General features: G+C 51.8%; 1 protein-coding gene across 4 annotated transcripts in view; it reads left to right on the top strand.

Moving 5' to 3' along the window:
* The window catches only part of NADSYN1 (NAD synthetase 1), a 47,897-nt gene that overhangs the window by 7,571 nt on the left and 20,782 nt on the right, over window positions 1-19,544 (top strand). For 2 of the 4 annotated variants that reach the window (XR_013403417.1, XM_028833085.2), the window contains exons 4-11: window positions 2,644-2,697; window positions 3,251-3,340; window positions 5,612-5,778; window positions 11,581-11,632; window positions 12,411-12,499; window positions 12,684-12,801; window positions 13,512-13,643; window positions 17,790-17,864. Coding sequence is in view for 2 of the 4 variants with exons in the window: in XM_028833085.2 (XP_028688918.2) it covers window positions 2,644-2,697; window positions 3,251-3,340; window positions 5,612-5,778; window positions 11,581-11,632; window positions 12,411-12,499; window positions 12,684-12,801; window positions 13,512-13,643; window positions 17,790-17,864 (777 nt within the window). In the remaining 2 variants the exon portion in view is untranslated. The remainder of the gene's footprint in view (window positions 1-2,643; window positions 2,698-3,250; window positions 3,341-5,611; window positions 5,779-11,580; window positions 11,633-12,410; window positions 12,500-12,683; window positions 12,802-13,511; window positions 13,644-17,789; window positions 17,865-19,544) is intronic. The other 2 variants (XR_013403418.1, XM_015113399.3) reach the window with 1 other exon arrangement.

The following is a 19,544-nucleotide window of genomic DNA, read 5'->3' as shown; positions in this document are numbered from 1 at the left end:
TCCTCCAGGAAGAGGGTGCTGATTTGGGTTCCCGCCCTCTGTGGTTGCAGGTGCACCATCCTTAGTTCTGCCCTACAAGGGATTCGCCTTTATAAACAAAATAAAGAAACAGAGTGGTGAATACTTTTTTAAAAACGACTGTCTTATTTATTTGCTTTGCTCACTTACGGAGTTGAACTTTTTTTGTTTGTTGGTTGGTTGTTTGTAACACTCTTCGAGAGTTACCTGCTTTTTTGCCTACAACTGCTTGTGTCTCATTTATTTTGAGTCCTTGACATGTGAAACATGTCAGTCCCTTCCCACGTAAGGTAAAAATCCTTCTCCCGGTGCGTCGTTTGGTGTGTAACTTTGTTTTATGTGTCCGGTGGTAAAACGTTCACGTGGTGAAAGCGTCGCCCTGATCTGCTTTAGTTTGTTTCTGAGTTTGTCCTGGTGACTTACTCCACTTAGAGATCAGATATTCACGGAGGGCTCGTATTTTATTGAAAACATCTATTTCTCTCACACTCTGGGCACACTTTGTCTAAGTGAGAACAAGTTTGTGTTCGTCAGGCATCTTCTGTGGCAAGAACAAGAGCAAGAGAGAGAGGGGCGAGGCGCTACTCACTTTTTTATTTTTATTTGTTTATTTCTTTTTGAGACAGAGTCTCACTCTGTCGCGCAGGCTGGAGTGCAGTGGTGCGATCTCGGCTCACTGCAACCTCTGCCTCCCGGGTTCAAGCGATCCTCCTGCCCCAGCCTCCCAAGTAGCTGGGACTACAGGTGCACGCCACCACACCAGGCTAATTTTTGTGTCTTTAGTAGAGACAGGGTTTCATCAGATTGGTCAAGCTGATCTTGAACTCCTGACCTTGTAATCCGCCTGCCTCAGCCTCCCAAAGTGCTGGGATTACAGGCGTGAGCCACTGCACCCAGTTGCTACACACTCTTAAAACGACCAGATCTCACGAGAACCCACTCACTCCCTGTCAGAAGAACAGCACGGAGGGGATGGTGCCAAGCCATGCATGAGAACTCCGCCCACACAGGCCCTACCTCCAAACTGGGGATTACAGTTGGACATGAGATCTGGTGGGGTCCTGAATCCAGAACACGTCAGAGAGGAGGAACAGAAGCCATGATGGAGTGAGTCGCTCATGGTGGCCACAGCCAGGACGGGGGCTGCAGCCAGGACAGGGACGGGCAGTGGTGCCCCTGCATGCATCTCACCCTTTCATCCCCATTTTTGGGAGGAAGAGTCGAGGCTGTTGTCAACCAGAAATAAAATCCTAAGGTCCTCCCAACCCTCTGAATGAACTGCTTCTCTCAGAGGGACCCTCCAGGGTTAACCTGAAAGCCTGGTTCAGGCCATGACGGGGAGTCGGTGGTGATCGGGGATCAGACAGGCCTCATTTCCCCTCCTTCCTTTTGGAAGAGCTGACCAGCATGAACATCAACACAGACTTTAAGTCTCATAGGAAACATTTATAGTCTGTTCCCTCTGAAGCCCGCTACTCGGAGGTTTCATCTACATCATAAAACTTTGGTCTTCACAACCCACTGTCATAACCCAGACGTTCCTTTCTATTGATAATAACTCAACCAATTGCCGATCAGAACCATTTAAATCCACCTATGGCCTGGAAGCCCATCCCCGGCCGCCTCGAGTTGGTCCTGCCTTTCCAGTTCGAGCAGTGCCCATCCAGCACGTATTGAGTGACATCTTCTCTCTCCCTGAAATGTGTACAAGCAGGCTGTGCCCCGACCACCGCGGGCACGTGTGGTTAGGACCTCCTCGGGCTGTGTCAGGTGTGTGTCCTTCACCTTGGCAAAATAAATGTTCTAAGTGGACTGAGACCTGTCTCAGATACTTTTGGGTTCACACCGGTTACTCAGCCAGTGGCAAGGCTGGAATCGGAACTCCACACCATCCACGTTTGGTTTTTCTTCCCCCGAAACACTTTTGCGGTCGGATCACACCCCCGGCAGGCGCCTGTGCTTCTCTCCGACACTGCGTCCTCTCAGCGCTCCTGTCCGGGTCATCTTTCCCTTGTGCTGCCCTGCTCTGGCCAGAGCCTCTTGTCGGGTCACTCTGGTCCCCGTGCGAGTATCCCCAGCCAGGTCGCCCTCTCCTGCTGTGGTCCCCTCATCTGCAGTGGGAGATGATAGGGTGTCAGCGAGGTGATAGGAGTGTGAAGCCAAGGCCCAGTCCTGAGAAAGGGCCGGCCTCGAGTGGCGAATGGAAGGGTTCCACATGTCCCAGGTGGTGGGTGGAAATGAGCTCAGGGCGGACAAGTGCTGGAAAGTGGATACCTCAGGTTAGCACAAGGCAATTTGGAGGGGGAAGGGGAGGAGGCAGCAGAGGCTGGAACATTTCAGGAGGAGAGGGAAGAACCCTGTGGTGGAAAGAAGTTGCTGTTCATTGAGAAGAAGCTCCTCTAGGCTTAGAGTCAGTGCTGCCTGGGTGGCAGAACCATCTCGGCTCATTTTAGCTTTGATTTGAGGGTGCCAACAGAAGAGCCTTGCAGTTCTGTGAAGGGATCGGAGGAAGCTTCATATTAAAGTAAAATGCATGATTCCAGAGCTGCAGCCAGCCACTGCCTCCGCATGCTCTGTGTTTTCATAACTGGGCAGACATGCATGTACCTCCCCTCTCTCCTGCAGGCCTGTAATGCACCGAAATGTCCGCTACAACTGCAGAGTGATATTCCTCAACAGGTAGGCTCCCTGCCCCCGCCCCCGGGAGGGTGACTGGGGCCTCTCCCTGGCTCTCAGCCGAGGGTGCTGCCCTGGGGACCCATTACTGGTAGGCTGCTTCTGGAAGTGCCCGGGTTAGTCAGAGCTGATGCACCAGGCAGGTGACCCAGGTGCCTTTGCTTCTCTGGGTCTCAGCCACCACCGAGACAGGCATCATCAGGTATCAGAAAGAGAGAGATGCAGAGGGTGGGGGTGTGGGGACACAGGTCCTTGTGACCTGGAAGCCAGTCCTGCTGAGCGAGTTCCCTGGAGCGCCTGGTCACCAGCTGCTGGTGAGGTGCACACCTGCTGGGGCTTAGCTGCTTCACTGTGAGGGTCAGGAACGGATGCAGCCGTGGAGACCTGAGTCAGAGAGAGAAAGTGGAAGCCCAGATAAGGAGAGAGATTTGCTCGGGGCCCCATTCTTGAGCCAACTGTACACGGCATCACCTTGTCCCCCGGTGGCAGTGGCCACCGCCAGTGACATGTTTGTCTCAGGAGCCCGGTGTGCACGGCTTTGTTCCTCTGCCTGCAGGAAGATCCTGCTCATCAGACCCAAGATGGCCTTGGCCAACGAAGGCAACTACCGCGAGCTACGCTGGTTCACCCCGTGGTCGAGGAGTCGGTGAGTCGGGTGCTGGACCGCTTCCGGGATGTGTGTTAAGCACCTTCGCTGTGTGTAGCCTTGGGTCCGGATCATGGGGGTGTTACTGGTGGAGGGTGTCCAGGTTCTTGACATTTTGAACAAAGGATTGGACAAAAAGCACAAACAAAGCAAACAAAGAATGAAGCAACCAAAGCAGAGACTGAATGAAAATAAAAGCCCACTCCACAGGACGGGAGCGGCCCCAGCAAGGCTCACGGGCCCGGTTACGCAATGTTCTGGGATTTAAATATCCTCTAGAGGCTTCCCATTGGTTACTTGGTGTGGGCCCCATGTCAATAAAGAGGCTGAAGTGAAGTGACAAGGTTATTTACTTGGTGTACACACTATGCAAATAAAGAGGTGTTTCCTCTCTGAATTAGTTACAAAGTTATTTACTTGGTCTTAGAAAGCTGGGGTTTTTCCTTTGATTTAGTTCTAGGAAGTGCTCAGGTTCCCTGCCCCCAGACCCTATTCTACCTCAGCAGTGTCAGGGATATGGACTAGCTGGGGCCAATGGTGCAGGCAGTGAAGGGATTTACCAAGACAGTTGTAGGCGAAGACAGGCAGATTGATTAGAGAAAGTAGGAAAATATTTTGCAAGATTGCAACAGGCAGCACAGCAGAGAAGGGGCTGTCTGCAGAGAGGCGGGGGCTGGAGGGAGGTGTTATAGGGTTGTGCTGGAGGGGGCTACATTGGGGATGAGGTAGAACTGTGGGAGCCACTGCGGAAGGAGGTCATTGTGCCTGTGGAGGTCATCGTGCCCTCAGAACAATTGTTCATTGTTCTCCACATCTGGGGCTCCATACTCATGGCTTCCTCATCTGATCAGGTCTCTGCAAGCAGAGGATGCACAGAAACATGGACTAGGGTCTCCACCCCCTGGTGCCAGTCCCTTATATGCCTGATTTGATGCTGCTGATTAAATTGCAGCTAGGTTCAGTGCAGATCACGTGGAACTCTCAGTCATCAGTCAGGGATGTCATGTTAGGTGAAGTGTCACTTCCATCTCGAATGATACTGAATGTCAGGTTTCACATCGTCACCCGGTTGACCTTTGGGTCATTCTTCATCATGGGGTGTCTGCCACGTGCATCCTCAGGCATTTACTGGCATAGCTGGTCTCCCCACAGATACTCCCAGTTGTGACAACCAAAAATGTCTCCAGACATTACCAGATGTCCCCTGGGGGGCAAAATTGCCCCAGTTGAGAAATTCTACTCTCTATTTTTACTACAGTTATTTCTGTTTTTTATTGTTGTTATTGTAAATGAATTCTTTAATATTATATTTTTAAGTGGTTAATATTTTTATGTAGGAAAACTTGATTTTTGTGTTGCTTTTGTAATTGACCACCTCATTAAATTCTCCTATTGTGTCTGTTAGTTAGTCTGCTGATTTTTGTAGTTTTTCTTTTAAGTTAAACTTATATAATATGCAACTAATTTTCCTTTTCCTTTCCAGTATTTACACCTCTTGGTTCATTTTCTTAACTTTTGTTGGCCAGCATTTCTAGAACGGTGTACTAGATCATTTCTGGAGCAAAATTCTTTGCTAAGGGGCAGTTTCGTCTTTTTCCCAACTTTCCTTGGAAAGTTCTTCATGTTTCTGCATTTGATTGGGGCTTATATCTATCTATAGCTAGTTTTACTTCAGATTTTTAAAAATTGAGAATGGATGTTAAGTTTATCCCATGTCTTTCTAGCATATGTTGAGGTGAAGATAAAGTAAATCTTTGCTTTGTAAATTCTCCAGAAGAAAAACAAAAACAAAAACAAAAAAGCTGTCTTTTGATCTCCTAGGCTGAGCACCTACACTCAGCCACCTGGGCTTTCACTTAACACGCGCCCCCATCCTCAGCCTCTAGACCTCAAGACCGCCCCTTTCCCTGTCCCCTGTCTCCCGAGCCTAGTGTTCTGGTGCCCAGTGTCTGGTGCACTCTGGTCCCCAGTGGGATGATGTGCTGGGCCCAGGAAGTGGTCCAGGTATCCTCTGCTTCCGGCTCTGTCTCACCCCGCCCTCTAGAGCCTGGTGCTGTCAGGCACGGGCTGCAAGGTCTCCGTGGGCGGACGGCTTTGCTTCTCATGGCCACTCTCTTCTGCAGGCTCCAAGGCTGTAATTTCATCATCTCTGCCAGCACAGGCGGAGAGATGTCTGCCCCTTCGCGGTTCACTTTCTGTCTTGCAGGTGGAATCGTTGACTGCTCTTGTCTGCCACTCACTCCTCTGCTGCTTTGCCGTTTCTGACTCCAGGGCAGTTCCAGAACCGGAATGACCCTCACGACCGAAGCCATCAATATGCAGGATACAGTGTGTCTGCATTTATGTCTCATTTTCAAATGTGCACCACTGAGCTGGCAGGAAAGTACAGAATACATTGAGCCTAAAAGCAGTGAAACCAGAGACCCTGGGAAACAAGGGTAAGACCCGGGGCACAAAGCTGGCTTTTGCCCCAAGGGTTTTCCTACGCCTGGAGACCTTGAGCTTTATTGATGATAACTCCATGGAAGTGGAGGTGGGGGGATGGGCAGGAGATCCAGTAGGAGACACCCCCGTATGCTGTCACTATAGTCGGCTCACATTAAAACCGTGACTGAGACATAAGCCCACTGCACAGAGAGAGAAGGCTGAACACATGCCTTCCTCAACCTGGTGCTTGGTGGAGGGGGAGAAATGTTGCCTAGAAATTGACAGCCTTTGTGCTGGAAACCTCCCTACCTGTGTAGTATAATAAGACTCAGGAGAAGAAGTTAATTCCGTGTGCACCCAAGATGAGTTCAGGAAGTGTCCAGTCTCCAGGCAATAGACCTTCCAGAAGTTACCGTAGCACCCGCAGATGCTGGGCGTGGGCAAACAGACATCTCTCTGGAGAAATTCACCTTCAATCCAGGCTGCTCAGAATTTCTAGATGTGACATTTATAGAAAATGAGAAACTCACAGTCCAAAATCATAAAATGTACAAGGAAATAAGGCACAACGAGTAAGAACCAGCAAAAAAATACAGTAGATGCAGACGTGAAAGCTCGACACAGAATAGAAAATAAGTGTTCCTAATACACTGAAATAAATCGATGAGAAGCTCAAAAGGTAAGAAACAGACAATCAGAGTTAGAAAAAGAGCCAAATAATAATGTGGATGAATAACACGTAAGTTAAACATAGTTGAATAGAGAGGTAGGGAACTGAAAGATAGACCTCTCCCTGCAATTATCTAGAATTTAAGCCTTAAAGAAAATCTGATGCAAACCTAAGAGACATTAAGAAACATGAGCAAAGAGTGAAAGTGGATAACAAGGGTGGAATCCCTGTCTCAGAAGGAGATAACGGAGGTTATGGAGAAGAGGCGATATTTGAAAGAAGATGGAAACATCCACACAATATTTAAAAGATGCTGTTCTCAGATACACTAACTGCAACAGATCTCAACAGGATAAACAAACAGAAAGTCACATCTAGAAACATTCTTGTGAAACCACAGAACACTAAAGACACAGAGAAATTCTCGAAAGTAGCCAGAAGGAGAAAAGAAATCACCCACAAAGATTGAGCAGCTGGAGCAACTCCTGCTTCGTCGTGGCAAAGCCTGGAGCCAGGAGACGGTGGCTGGAAAAAATCCGAGGAGGGAGTCACCGGCAGCCGGGAATGTTAGAATCAGCAAATGCATCCTTTAAGAACAAGGACAAAATCAAGACATTTTTACACAAGCAAAAACAGTTTATCGTTAAAAGACTCAATGGAAATTCTGAACGTGTACGTTAGGCAGAAGGAAAATTATTCTAGCAGAAGCCTTGAAATTTCAAAAGGATTGGTGAAAAGGGATATTGATAAATTTGTGGATATGTGTAAACAAACGGGACTGTACGAAACATAATGTCTAGTATGTAGTAGAAAATCGGCCAGCCCTAAATTGCTGCACAGCTGTGCGTGTAAATTAGGGCAATGCTCTGTAGGAGGGTAAAGATACTGATCAATTTTTGACTTTAGGTGAAATACACATAAAGTTTCTAGGGTAACCACTAAAAGGAAAGATACAGAACATATGATTGTCAAAGTAGCAGGCAGAAGAAAATAAGAATAAAAAGGAAAAAATGAAATAATTCCAAATGAAGCATAAAAGGAAGTGAGTTCTTTAAAAGTCCAGTAGAAAAAGTGGGACTCAGAGATAGCACAGAAGACAGAATAAATCTGTCAGTAATCACTACAAATAAAAATGGACACAATAATTTGATTAAAGGACAGAGGTCGTTATTCTGGATCAAATGAAAATCCAGGAATAGACTGAAACCGTATTGTAATTAACAATACATTTTGGCAAGTTTGCTGGATGATAAAACCAATCAAAAGTCAGGCTCCTTTCATTTACCAGCAACATTCAGTCAGAACGTGTAACTTTAAGGAAGATACTGTTTATTCCAGCAGCCAAAGTGCTTATGGATAACTATAACCAGAGATGTGTAAGCCCCGTATGGGAAAAAGTGATAAAATTTTATGGGAGGGCATTAACAACTACTGAGCTAAATGGAGATTGCCTGCGTATGTGAAAAGGAAGGCACAGTGTGAAAAGCATTCATCTCCCCTAAGTTGATCTATGGATTCAGTGTAGTTTCCATAAGAATCTGAACAGGAAATTCAATAAACCGGCTCCAATATTTCCATGGAAGAGCAGAAGGCCACGAATAGCTAAGATACTCATGAAGACCAAAAGAAAGGCCAGGCGTGGTGGCTCATGCCTGTAATCCCAGCACTTTGGGAGGCTAAGGCAGTCAGAAGTTCAGGATTCGAGACCAGCTCAGAAGTTCGAGACCAGCCTGGGCAACATGGTGAAACCCCCTTTCTACCAAAGAAAATACAAAAATCAGCTGGGCGTTGCGATGTGCACCTGTGGTCCCAGCTGTCGCAATCAGCTGGGTTGTGGAGACCCTAACCCAGTGGCACTAGAGGAATTAAAGACACACACATACAGAAATATAGAGTGTGGAGTGGGAGTTGGGGCTGACAGCCTTCAGAGTGGAGAGCCACGAATGAGTGTTACCCACATATTTATTGACAGCAAGCCAATGATAAGCATTGTGTCTATAGATTATAGATTAACTAAAACAGGAAACAAAGGAATGGGCTCTGGTTACTTATCTGCAGCAGGAACATGTCCTTAAGGCACAGATTGCTTATGCTATTGTTTGTGGTTCCAGACCGCCTTAAGTGGTTTTCCGTCCTGGGTGGGCCAGGTGTTCCTTGCCCTCATTCTGGTAAACCCACAGCCTTCAGCCTGGGCGTCATAGCCATCATGAGCATGTCACAGTGCTGCAGAGATTTTGTTTATGGCCACATTTGGGGGCCTGTTCCCAACACCAGCTACCTGAGATGCTGAAGTGGGAGGATCACTTGAGCCCATGAGACTGAGCCTGCAGCAAACCCCGATCGTGCCACTACACTCTAGCCCAGATGACAGAATGAGACCCTGTTCGTCCGTTTTCATGCTGCTGATAAAGACATACCCAAGACTGGGTAATTTATAAAGAAAAAGAGCTTTAATACACTCGCAGTTCCATGTGGCTGGGAAGGCCTCACAATCACAGCAGAAGGCGAAAGGCACATCCTACGTAGCGGCAGACAAGAGAGAACGAGACCCAAGCAAAAAGGAAAACCCATTATAAAAGCATCGGCTCTCCTGAGACTCACTACCATGAGAACAGTTTGGGGGAAACCATCCTGTGGTTAATTTATCTCCCACCGGGTCCCTCCCACAGCATGTGGGAATCACAGGAGCTACGATTCAAGGTGAGATTGGGGTGGGGACACAGCCAGACCATATCAGCGCACCTGGGTTGAAGTCCAAAGATAGGCGAGATTTGTTGCGGGGAGCACTTCCAAGGAGAGAGCATCACACGGTGGGAGCTCCGAGGTCCAGGCGATGCTCTGCTCCTTCACCTGGGTACTGTGTGCACTGGACTTATTTTAATATCCTTTAATTACACATGTGTGCCTTTGTACTCTTTTGCGTAACATATTTTGCAATAAAACGAATCCATAAAGGAAGTCTGTGGCCAACCAGATTTTAGTGCTGCTTCTGCAGGAACCAGCTTTTCCTGCCGAGGTGCCTGTGGGATATCTCTACGACTCTGGAGGTTCAGTAGCTCCAGCAAATGGCTTGGGGGTTCTCATCATGTTTGATTATACCCTGTAAGGTTTTTCGACTTCACATTCAGGTCTTCTTATTTCAGGAAAAGTTGACCTATTTTCTGCTTCCAAAGGCTTTTGTTCTTTTGCTTCCGTTCTGTTCTTCCGGAACCTCGATGGTGGGCAAGTGACATGTCTGTGTCTGCCTGCCTTATCTTTCATCTTCTTTCTAACCATCATGTATTTGCATTTTTTTCTGGCAGTTTTATTCCCCTGAATTTGTCTTCTCTGCAGTGCTCTTCACGGGGCTCTATCCTGTGCTTTGTTTTTCGTATCTGCAAGCATTTTAAGACTTTTCAAAATCTTTTCTTAGTTGTCAACTTATCTCCCGTCATTTATTTGTGCTTTTGTTGAGACCTTTTATCAGTTGATGTTGTCTCTAGGATTTCAGAGCGTAAGTGTGGGGCTCCTGTTCCTCCTTCTCCGTTTGTCTCATGAATACCTCAGTGTCAGGTGTCACACTGGGCCCTCTGGGATGGTATTCCTTTCATCCCTGTGGAAGGGGTGGCAGGAAGGTGAGGCTGGAGCCCACCAGAAGCAACTGCACATTTTGGTTCGCTTAGAGAAAGCTGAGGTTTCTTTTTTTTTTTTTTTTTTTGAGATGGAGTCTCGCTCTGTTGCCCGGGCTGGAGTGCAGTAGCCGGATCTCAGCTCACTGCAAGCTCCGCCTCCCGGGTTCAGGCCATTCTCCTGCCTCAGCCTCCCGAGTAGCTGGGACTACAGGTGCCCGCCAACTCACCCGGCTAGTTTTTTGTATTTTTTTAGTAGAGACGGGGTTTCACCGGGTTAGCCAGGATGGTCTTGATCTCCTGACCTCGTGATCCACCCGTCTCGGCCTCCCACAGTGCTGGGATTACAGGCTTGAGCCACCGCGCCTGGCCAAAAGGTGAGGTTTCTAATCCTCTGGGAGCTGTGCCAGATGATGACAAGAAATGGTCGTGTTCACCATGCCCCTGTTTTAGTAAAGAGTACTTGGCAGGCTCAAGGTGCCATTCCAGGTTCCAGGTCCTCTTAGGAAAACATAACTAAGGCCTGGTCCTTGCCTGCAGAGAGCCATTCTCAAGGTGTGTGCTGGCCGTGGAGCACAGCTGCAGTGAGGGGCAAGGCTGGGTGCATGCCCGTCCTGCTGGGTCTTTGGTGCCCGGGGGGTCTTTGCATGAGTCGAGGGAAAGGTGCAGATGCAGGGAGAGATGTTTGGACGGTTCCTGCGTTTAAAATGCATGTTGGTGCAGCAGCATCGCCATCAACAGGCTATAGAGGGTGAACTGAGTGCTCGTTATGGGATGCCAAGGCAGCCTGGAGGTCTGTAGGGTATCTTCATGTCCCCGTTCCCTACGTGAATGAGGGGGAAAGACATCATTGACTCAGTTTCTCAACTTTTAACATTTCTTAAGTAAAGAGAGCTACTAAAACCATGCCCAGAAGGCTCCTGGGAATTCTGAGAAAGCAAAAAGGAAACAGAGTTTCTTGCAAGTCTGAGTGGCGCATCTTGTAACAGCCTGTTGGAAGTCAAATACGTGAACCGTCTATTTTGAAGATTCCGCCTCTTGGTGGAGTGTCTTGGGACACCTTGCACTAAAGTTGGTATTAAACCCTCCTCCCCATCTCTCGAATTGAGAGCATCATTTTATTCCAAGGATGTACGGGTTTGTCATTGTGTTTCGGGTTAATGCCACATGATTTTTCTGATTCAGTAACAGCAGTCAGGAATTCCACCCGGATTTCTCCATGGGGCAGCGTGGCCAGTTCTCAGCGAATCCCCTGTGACACATCTCTCCGTAAAGATGACCATGAGCGTGTGGGGAAACTGAGACAGCCTGATGCTCGGAGAGCCCAGCCCACCACGATGTCACGTAGTCTCCTCAAGCCACCTTCATACTCTTTACCTTCATGCAATTGTTTATTGCACTGGGGGAACGCTTGGCAGTTCCTTTGCCAGTTCATCAGTTCGGAGGGTTCAGTTTGAGTTTTGTTTAAATGTAGCTGCCCTTCCTCATTTGTCCTGAGATGCTCATCCTCAGATCATTGGTGTTTTCCTCTCCAGGCACACGGAGGAGTACCTTCTGCCTCGGATGATACAGGACCTGACAAAGCAGGCGAGTCCCTGGGTGTGGAGCCCATTTTTCAGTCGGTTGTCGCTGTTCTCAGGCAACAGTGGACCGGGTGGGGCGGGAACCCTTTGGGATCCAGGTAACGGAAGGCACCACAGTGCGCACAGGTCTGAAACAGACAAAGGAGGCAGATTCCTGTAGCGAGGGGGGCTGCGGGCCAGGCAACAGCCAGGGCGGCTCCTCCTGGCCTTGGGGCTGCTTTTCCTCCCTTTCCCTGCTCACACTGGCTTCCTCCTCTTGGTGTCCTCCTTGTGGCAGAAGACAGCCTTCTCCGCCCCCAGGGGCTGTGTTCCTACGTTTAAGTGTTATCTAGACCGACAGCAAACTGCCCTGTTCTCAATTTTGAATTCTAAGGGAAGGCACCCTGGTGTCCCCTCTCAGCCGCTGCTCTGTGGCTGGGAGTGGGGGCCGAGTTTCATCAACACAGGGCAGCAGCTGCTTCAGTGTGATCACAGAACAGGGGCACTTCAGAAGCCGCTGGCCCCGATTGGCAACCCCATCGGTGACCGTGACATTGTGCCCCTTGGCTGCTCAGAGTACAGGCATCCCCTTATTCCACACATAGGCTCCTAAAGGCTCCTCTTCCTGGCACCACCCAGTGTCCCATGTGCAGCCGCAGGGCACCCACCTCTTCAGAATGTGCGAGAGCCCAGAGCCAACTCCAGCTCTTGTGGCTGCAGGATGTGTGTGGCCCTAGGTAGTGTTTGTGGCCCAGACAGGGCGTGACCAATGAATCTTATGCACTCTTCTCTTCCGACGGCAGGAAACTGCGCCCTTCGGAGATGCGGTGCTGGCCACGTGGGACACCTGCATTGGAAGTGAGATCTGTGAGGAGCTCTGGACACCCCACAGGTGAGCCCCATGCCCCTGTGCTGTCCGATCACCCACCTCACATGGGCCAGCTGGGAGGACCTGGGACTGCAGACCTCCTGGGGCCATCGGCCGGGAGCTGCCATGGGAAAGTGTGAGGGGCCGCCCGGGAGGCTGGGTTAGAGGAGTCTGGTGGCCTCTTCTCTTCACCTGCCTCTGCCCGCAGCCCGCACATCGACATGGGCCTGGATGGAGTGGAGATCATCACCAATGCCTCGGGCAGTCACCACGTGCTGCGCAAAGCCAACACCAGGGTGGATCTCGTGACTATGGCCACCAGCAAGGTAGGGGTTGGGCCAGGGAGCGTGCACCATGGGGTAGGCACTGCATCTCAAGCACTCCTGCATCCTCAGTGCCCATTGCAGGGCTGGGCCCACACAAGATGGACGTTCCGGGCTTGTAATTACGGCCTGGACTCAACAAGTGTGCCCTGCTGCCCCCCGGGGCTTCGCTGGCACAGCCCATCTCACCCGCGCAGCTACCCCAGGAAGCCGACCCCGTCACCCTCCCTGCTGTGACCAGGAACCAGGACGTGCTCCTTGTTCGTTGGCATGATGGCGGGGCGTAGGGAACACCCGTATGTTTGCTGCTCCTGCTCTTGGGCAGTGAGACGTGCAGCCGGCGGTGCTGGTTCGTCCTTCACGTTGCAGGTGTGGGTTTAGCTGAGCCGCATTTGAATCTTGGCTTCATCACACGGAGCTTTCTTTGGCTTGTCTGAACCTCATCATGCCTCAGAGAGGTGACGGGGTCTGCCTTGTAGGGTTGTTATGAAGCAAAAACACATGTTTTACGAAGAGCCTGGCGCCTAGCAAGGCCAGGCTCGCCGCAGCTTCACGGGTCTGTGCTTCCCTACACCTGCGCGTTATCTCGGCGGTGGTGGGGCCGCTCATGATGACCTCGCGGGACTCGGGGGACGTTCCTGTACGCGGGCAGGTGGCAGGCGAGGGCGGTGGACCACAGCTGACCACTCTGCTGTGGGCTCTGCCTTTTCCAGAACGGTGGGATTTACTTGCTGGCCAACCAGAAGGGCTGTGACGGGGACCGCCTCTACTACGACGGCTGCGCCATGATCGCCATGAACGGAAGCGTCTTCGCTCAAGGATCCCAGTTCTCTCTGGATGACGTGGTAATGAACGGGCCTGGACGTGACTGGGGGAGGGTTCCCTGTGCAGAGGCCGAGCTCCTGGCCCTCCCCTCTAAGCCGGGTGCTTAGTGAGGGCCCCTGTGGAGAAGCCCCCGGGGGTCCCGCCCGCTCTGATGGCCTCTGATTTACCTGGTTGGTGAGGGGGGAACCTCCCACCCTCGGGTCTGAGGATAGCCGAACCCCGACACACGGCACATGGTACTGGACGGTTGAGGTTGTAGGCAGCTTACGAGTTCTGCGTACCCACAGTGCGGGAGGAGGGCTCCGTGCCCCGCAGGGCCAGGTGGGAGTGCACTCAGGAACCAAGGGGACAGCCCGCGGTGGGAGGCAGGCTCTGTGGTGCCGAGAGGACGGGTGCCGCCTGGCGCTGTGGGAGGGTGGTGTTGGTTTGTTGGAATTCCAAGGGCTGGCAGGGAACCAGAGCCGCTCCTTTGAAAGGAGCAGACTCCATGGCCCCCGAGACAGGTCTAGGGATCCCGTGTTTGGTGAGGGGGCCTTATCCTCAGGAGCAGAGCCGTCAGGGGAGCTCATGGTGAGGCCGTTTAAGGCCCCGCCATTCTTCCCCGGGTGCTGAGGCCACATATACTCATCTAAGGCCTTACACCACGCTGTCCCTGAGTCCGGGGAAGCAGGAGTGGAGACCCCAGGACACTCTGGTCAGCGAGGCTTTGTTCTATGGGGCTCTCTGAGCACACAGTGGCCAGCTGCGTGAGGGACAGCCCTGGGGAAGCTGTGAGTTACAGGTTGGAAGCGCCATTGCTATCCTGAAGCGACACAGATATGTGGGTGCTCAGAGGAAGGAGATAACACAGAACAAAGCTAAGAACCTTGCCTGGCACAGTCCTCACCAGCAACTGAGCTGCCGCTTGGAATGGGGTTCAGGACCTTGTTGGAGCCCCAGATTCCTTTGGGAAGCTGATGAAAGCTCTGCACGTTCTGCGTCTAAAGATGCGCATTAGCACGGGGCAGGGCTTCCCAGGTGATCGTTACCGCGATGGGCGCGAACTTCCTCCACAGAGAAGAGACCACAGGTGGAAAGTCCTGGGAGAGGTTTGGGCCACTCTTCCTTTCAGTTTTTTGTTTGTTTGTTTGTTTTTGAGACGGAGTCTCGCTCTATTGCCCAGGCTGGAGTACAGTGGCACGATCTTGTCTCACTGCAACCTCCGCCCCTCGGGTTAAAGCAATTCTGCCTCAGCCTCCCAAGGAGCTGGGACTACAGGCGCCTGCTGCCACACCCGGCTAATTTTTTGTACTTTACTTAGTAGAGACAGGGTTTCACCGTGTTGCCCAGGCTGGTCGCGAACTCCTAGGCTCAGGCAATCCACCCACCTCGGCCTCCCAAAGTGCTGGGATTACAGGTGTGAGCCACTGCACCCGGCCTCCCTTTCGGTTTTTGAAGCAAACAAGAAAAAACGAGCTGTTATTGCCAAAAATGGAAATCAATCCCGAGTGCACAAATACAACAAAAAGTAACTTTTAGTTCTGCCCCAAGCCGACGTGGGTGGGAGCATCCCCACTCTCGGGCTCAGACCCCTCGCGGGTCCCCAGCGCTCCCTCCCGCACACAGCGTCGCAGGACTCGCCTTTGGACCCGACGCGTTCCACTCTACTCTTGTTGGGGAGCGGCATTAAAGCGTCAGATTCACCGAGGCAGGCGGTAGCACAGGAGACAAGTTCTGCAGCTGGCTTCGCAGGAGCAGAGCGAGCCTGTGTCCTGGCGTCACCGACTCTGAGAGGCTGGCTGAGCGGTTTCGTTGCTTTGCTGCCCCTGCGTTCCCATCCTCACGATTCTGTCTGGTGCTTTCCGCACAGCATAGGCGCGGTCAGCACGGAGGCGGTTACGAAACCAAACCAGTTTCAAAGTGGACCGAGTGAACTTCACCCTGAAAAAGAATTCCACGGTCTTTTCAGGGGTTTCTTGCACAGGGGGCAGGCAAGGATGTGGCCGTCTCAACTCCAGGCCCTGCTTTCCACGTGACAGCGTCCCTGCAGGCCTCCTTGCTCTTCATCGTTAACCACGACAGAGCTGGAAGGGCTTTGAAGAGAAGGATTAAGTTTCTGCTGATGGGAAGTGTGGTCCTCTCCCCGTTCCCCACGCCACAGCCACAGGCACGTTGGCGGTCGTGTTGATTGGCAGGTGTGTTGGGAATCACCTGCCCCAGGACCCCCGCAGGTTCCTGGCCCCACATCAAGCCCCCGAACCGGAGTCTTCAGGGGTCTGCATTTTTAGTGAGCACTAGGCAGTTGTTTCATGCACTAGAATCCAGGAGCTGTTGTCTCTAGAATTCCTGATGTGGCCCGAGATCTCTGTCCTAGGCTACAGCCACAGGTCTGCTGCATTGAGAGTGGCAGTGCTGTCCTCAGGCTCAGGACACTGCCCTCTGCCAGGTCCTCCATGGTGCACCTGAAATCATCAACAGAAGTCTTGTGACACGTGGAATCATTTGAGAGTCTCCCCTTCTGCCTCCCGCTCGAGCAACAGACCCGCCGATCCCCCTCGTCGGGCCCATGTTTCTTAGGGTCTTCCTAATCCCCTGGGCTTTCCGGCTTGTTGTGTACCTGGAGTCAGGCTGCAATATGGAAGGCTGTTAACCTAGCCTTGGGGAGAGTGGGATGGAGCCACCTTCTCATGGAACAATCCTCACCTCCCCCATCTCCATTGTTTTATGGCTTCACACTTACCGTGGCTTTCTGCATGGAAGCTTGGTGGCCACAGTGCCATCACTTTGGAAAGCAGCCAGGGAACCACAGGATGCGTGAATCGGTCTCCTTGTCTTCATGGGCATCTCCAGCCAGGTCTGGCCCCCTGTTACAGCAGTAGGAGTGAGGGGCGCGCAAGGTGGCCACGGCCATCCTGTGAACCACCACAGTGGTGCAGGTGCTGTTCCCGCTGTCCCACGCTTGCGTTTAGCAAGGCAACACTCAGGAACACAATTTGATAAAGGTATTTTTTCATGAAGGAATAACCCCTGAGTTAAAACCTCATTTCTGCATACACTGCAATTGGCAGAATCCCCCACAGCCAGGTTCAAAGGCAAGGCAGTGTCACCTCCTGTGACACAGGCAGCACGTCCGGGCCAGGACCCTGGCATGGATACTGGGCCTGTGGCTCTGCCTCTGCCCTCCCCCAGCTCCGCCCTCCTCTGTGTTTGGCCTCATTCTCAGGTTGTCCTCCAGCTCCGCCCTCCTCTGTGTTGGCCTCAGTCTCAGGTTGCCTCTCTTCTTGGGCACGGGATGTTTGCAGCAGCTCCAGCCATCCCATCTTCACACAGCCACATGCAGAGGCAGCAAAGGGGCCCTGGCTCCCTGTGTGTCTTTTTGATGAGAGGGACATTCCCAGAAGTCCCCTGCAGAGGCTTACTGACAGGGGGGTGTCTTACTGACCGGGGGGGTGGTCTTACTGACAGGGGTGGTCTTACTGACAGGGGTGGTCTTACTGACAGGGGTGGTCTTACTGACAGGGGTGGTCTTACTGATGGGGGTGTCTTACTGACAGGGGGGTGTCTTACTGACAGGGGGGTGGTCTTACTGACTGGGGTGTCTTACTGACGGGGGTGTCTTACTGACGGGGGGTGTCTTACGGGGGTGTCTTACTGACGGGGGGGTGTCTTACTGACAGGGGGTGTCTTATAGGGGGGTGGTCTTACTGACAGGGGGGTGTCTTACGGGGGCTGTCTTACTGACGGGGGTGTCTTACTCACAGGGGAGTGTCTTACTGACGGGGGTGTCTTACTGATGGGGGTGTCTTACTGACGGGGGGGTGTCTTACTGACAGGGGGTGTCTTACTGACGGGGGTGTCTTACAGGGGGGTGTCTTACTGACGGGGGTGTCTTACTGACCAGGAGGTGTCCTACTGACAGGGGGGTGTCTTATAGGGTGGTGTCTTGTGCCGTGATCAGTGGGTCACTGGCAAGTGTCTGAATGCAGTGGAGGTTCTGGTGGCAACAGTGAGGGGGAAGAGCTGTGGGTTGGCCTCAATGTCATCTGTCCCATCCCTGGGCCCCCAGGAATTCAGGGGTCTCAGCCCCTGCTTTAGAAGGTGTGACACACCTTTGACAGCGGCCAGTTTACACGTGGGAGTGGAATAAACGGGAAATCACGGGTTCTCTTTGAAATTTCCTTCCCCAGGAAGTCCTGACGGCCACGCTGGATCTGGAGGACGTCCGGAGCTATAGGGCGGAGATTTCATCTCGAAACCTGGCGGTGAGTGCTGCAGTAGACAACTGTGTGGGACGCTCCTCAAAGATGTGGAAAGTGGCCCCATTCGTGCGGGCCTGGTGGCGGCCATGAGAGTGCAGTGCCTGAAAAGTCCAACGGGAAGTTCCGGACTTCCCAAGTGTGGAAAGGGCTGGTGCTGTAGACGGAACCTGCTTCCATCGCTTCCCCATCGTCCTCTGCTTGAGCCAGGCCCTGAGCTGGGGTGAGCTGGGGACAGGCAGGCGGAGAGGCCGACGAGACGGTCAGTGTGCTAGGGGCTGCCACACAAGGAAGACCCAAGCAGCCTTGGAGCCCAGGAAGGCCTCAAGGTGGGGGGTGGCAAGCGCAGTAGAAACAGGCACACAGTGTGCAGCCAAGGCTGGTCCCCACCTCGGCAGTCGGAGGCAAGGTCCAAGGCACAAGTGAGCCTGTGTCTGAGACACTGGGATGCAAGTAACGCCCCTCCTGCAGCCCAAGGTCCTGCTGCTGGTAGCCTGGAGCTCTGCGTTTCTGCAGGATGTCATCACAAATAGGATATCCAACTGTGCAGCTGTCGTGAGACAGTGATTTTTGCAGACATTGAAGAAGTGTGATGCTCGTCACAGAGCGGACTCTTCTGCTGTTGATTGATTGACACAGGGTCTCATTCTGTCTCCCAGGCTTGAGTGCAGTGGTACCATCACAGCTCACCACAGGCTGGACCTCTGGGACTCAAGTGATCCTCCCACCTCAGCCTCCCAAGCAGCTGAGACAACAGACACATGCCACCATGCCCAACTAGTTTTTAATTTTTTTCTTTTGTAGAGACAGGGTCTCACTATGTTGCCCAGGATGGTCTTGAACTCCTGGGCTCAAGCAATCTTCTCACCTTGGCCTCCCAAAGTGTTGGAGTTACGGGCGTGAACTACCACACCCAGCCTTTGTTTTCATAGCAGTTTTATTAAGTCGTATTTGCCATACCACCCAATGTATCCATTTAAGCACCCAATTCAGTGCTTTTTCGGGTTCTCATGGAGTTATGCAGCCACAATCTTAGCGCATTTTCATTACCCCAAAAAGAAACTCCACCCCGTTCCCCTCCTCCGCCCCTGACAACCACAAGTCTACTCTCTGTCTTCATGAATTTGCCTATTCTCGACGTTTCATTGGGATGAAATCACATAGCGTATGGCTTCCCACACTTTACTGTGCTGTTTTCAAGGTTTATCTATGTGTCGGGTGCAGCCACCCCTCGGTATCCACAGGGGTTGGATCCGGGAGCCTCAGCCTCCACCGATCCCCTGCAGGGATGCCTGTGTCCCACAGTGCCCCCTGCAGAGCTCACTGACACGAACAGTCAGCCCTCTGTATCCATGGGCTTCAGATCCCGCGATTACCGTATCTTCTGTGTGCGGTTGAATCTGCGGGTGTAGAACCCACAGATACAGGGAGCGACTGTAGTTCATCCCTTTGTGTGGTCAGAGCGTGTTCTGTAGCGGAGATGGACACGTTGTGTTTATTCACTCATCCACTGATGGGCACCAGTAATGCTTCCACTTTCTGTCTATCGTGAATAATTCTGCTACAAACATACATGTACTTTTGTTGGAGGGAACACGTGTTTTCATTTCTCTTGGGTGTGTCTATCCAGGAGTGGAATTGGCTGGGTGGGTCTTATGGTAACTCTGTTAGCCATTTTTTATGGTT

The sequence above is a fragment of the Macaca mulatta genome, chromosome 14 (assembly GCF_049350105.2).
Source record: "Macaca mulatta isolate MMU2019108-1 chromosome 14, T2T-MMU8v2.0, whole genome shotgun sequence".
Taxonomy (NCBI): Eukaryota; Metazoa; Chordata; class Mammalia; order Primates; family Cercopithecidae; genus Macaca; species Macaca mulatta.
This window is presented reverse-complemented; position numbering and strand designations above follow the sequence as displayed.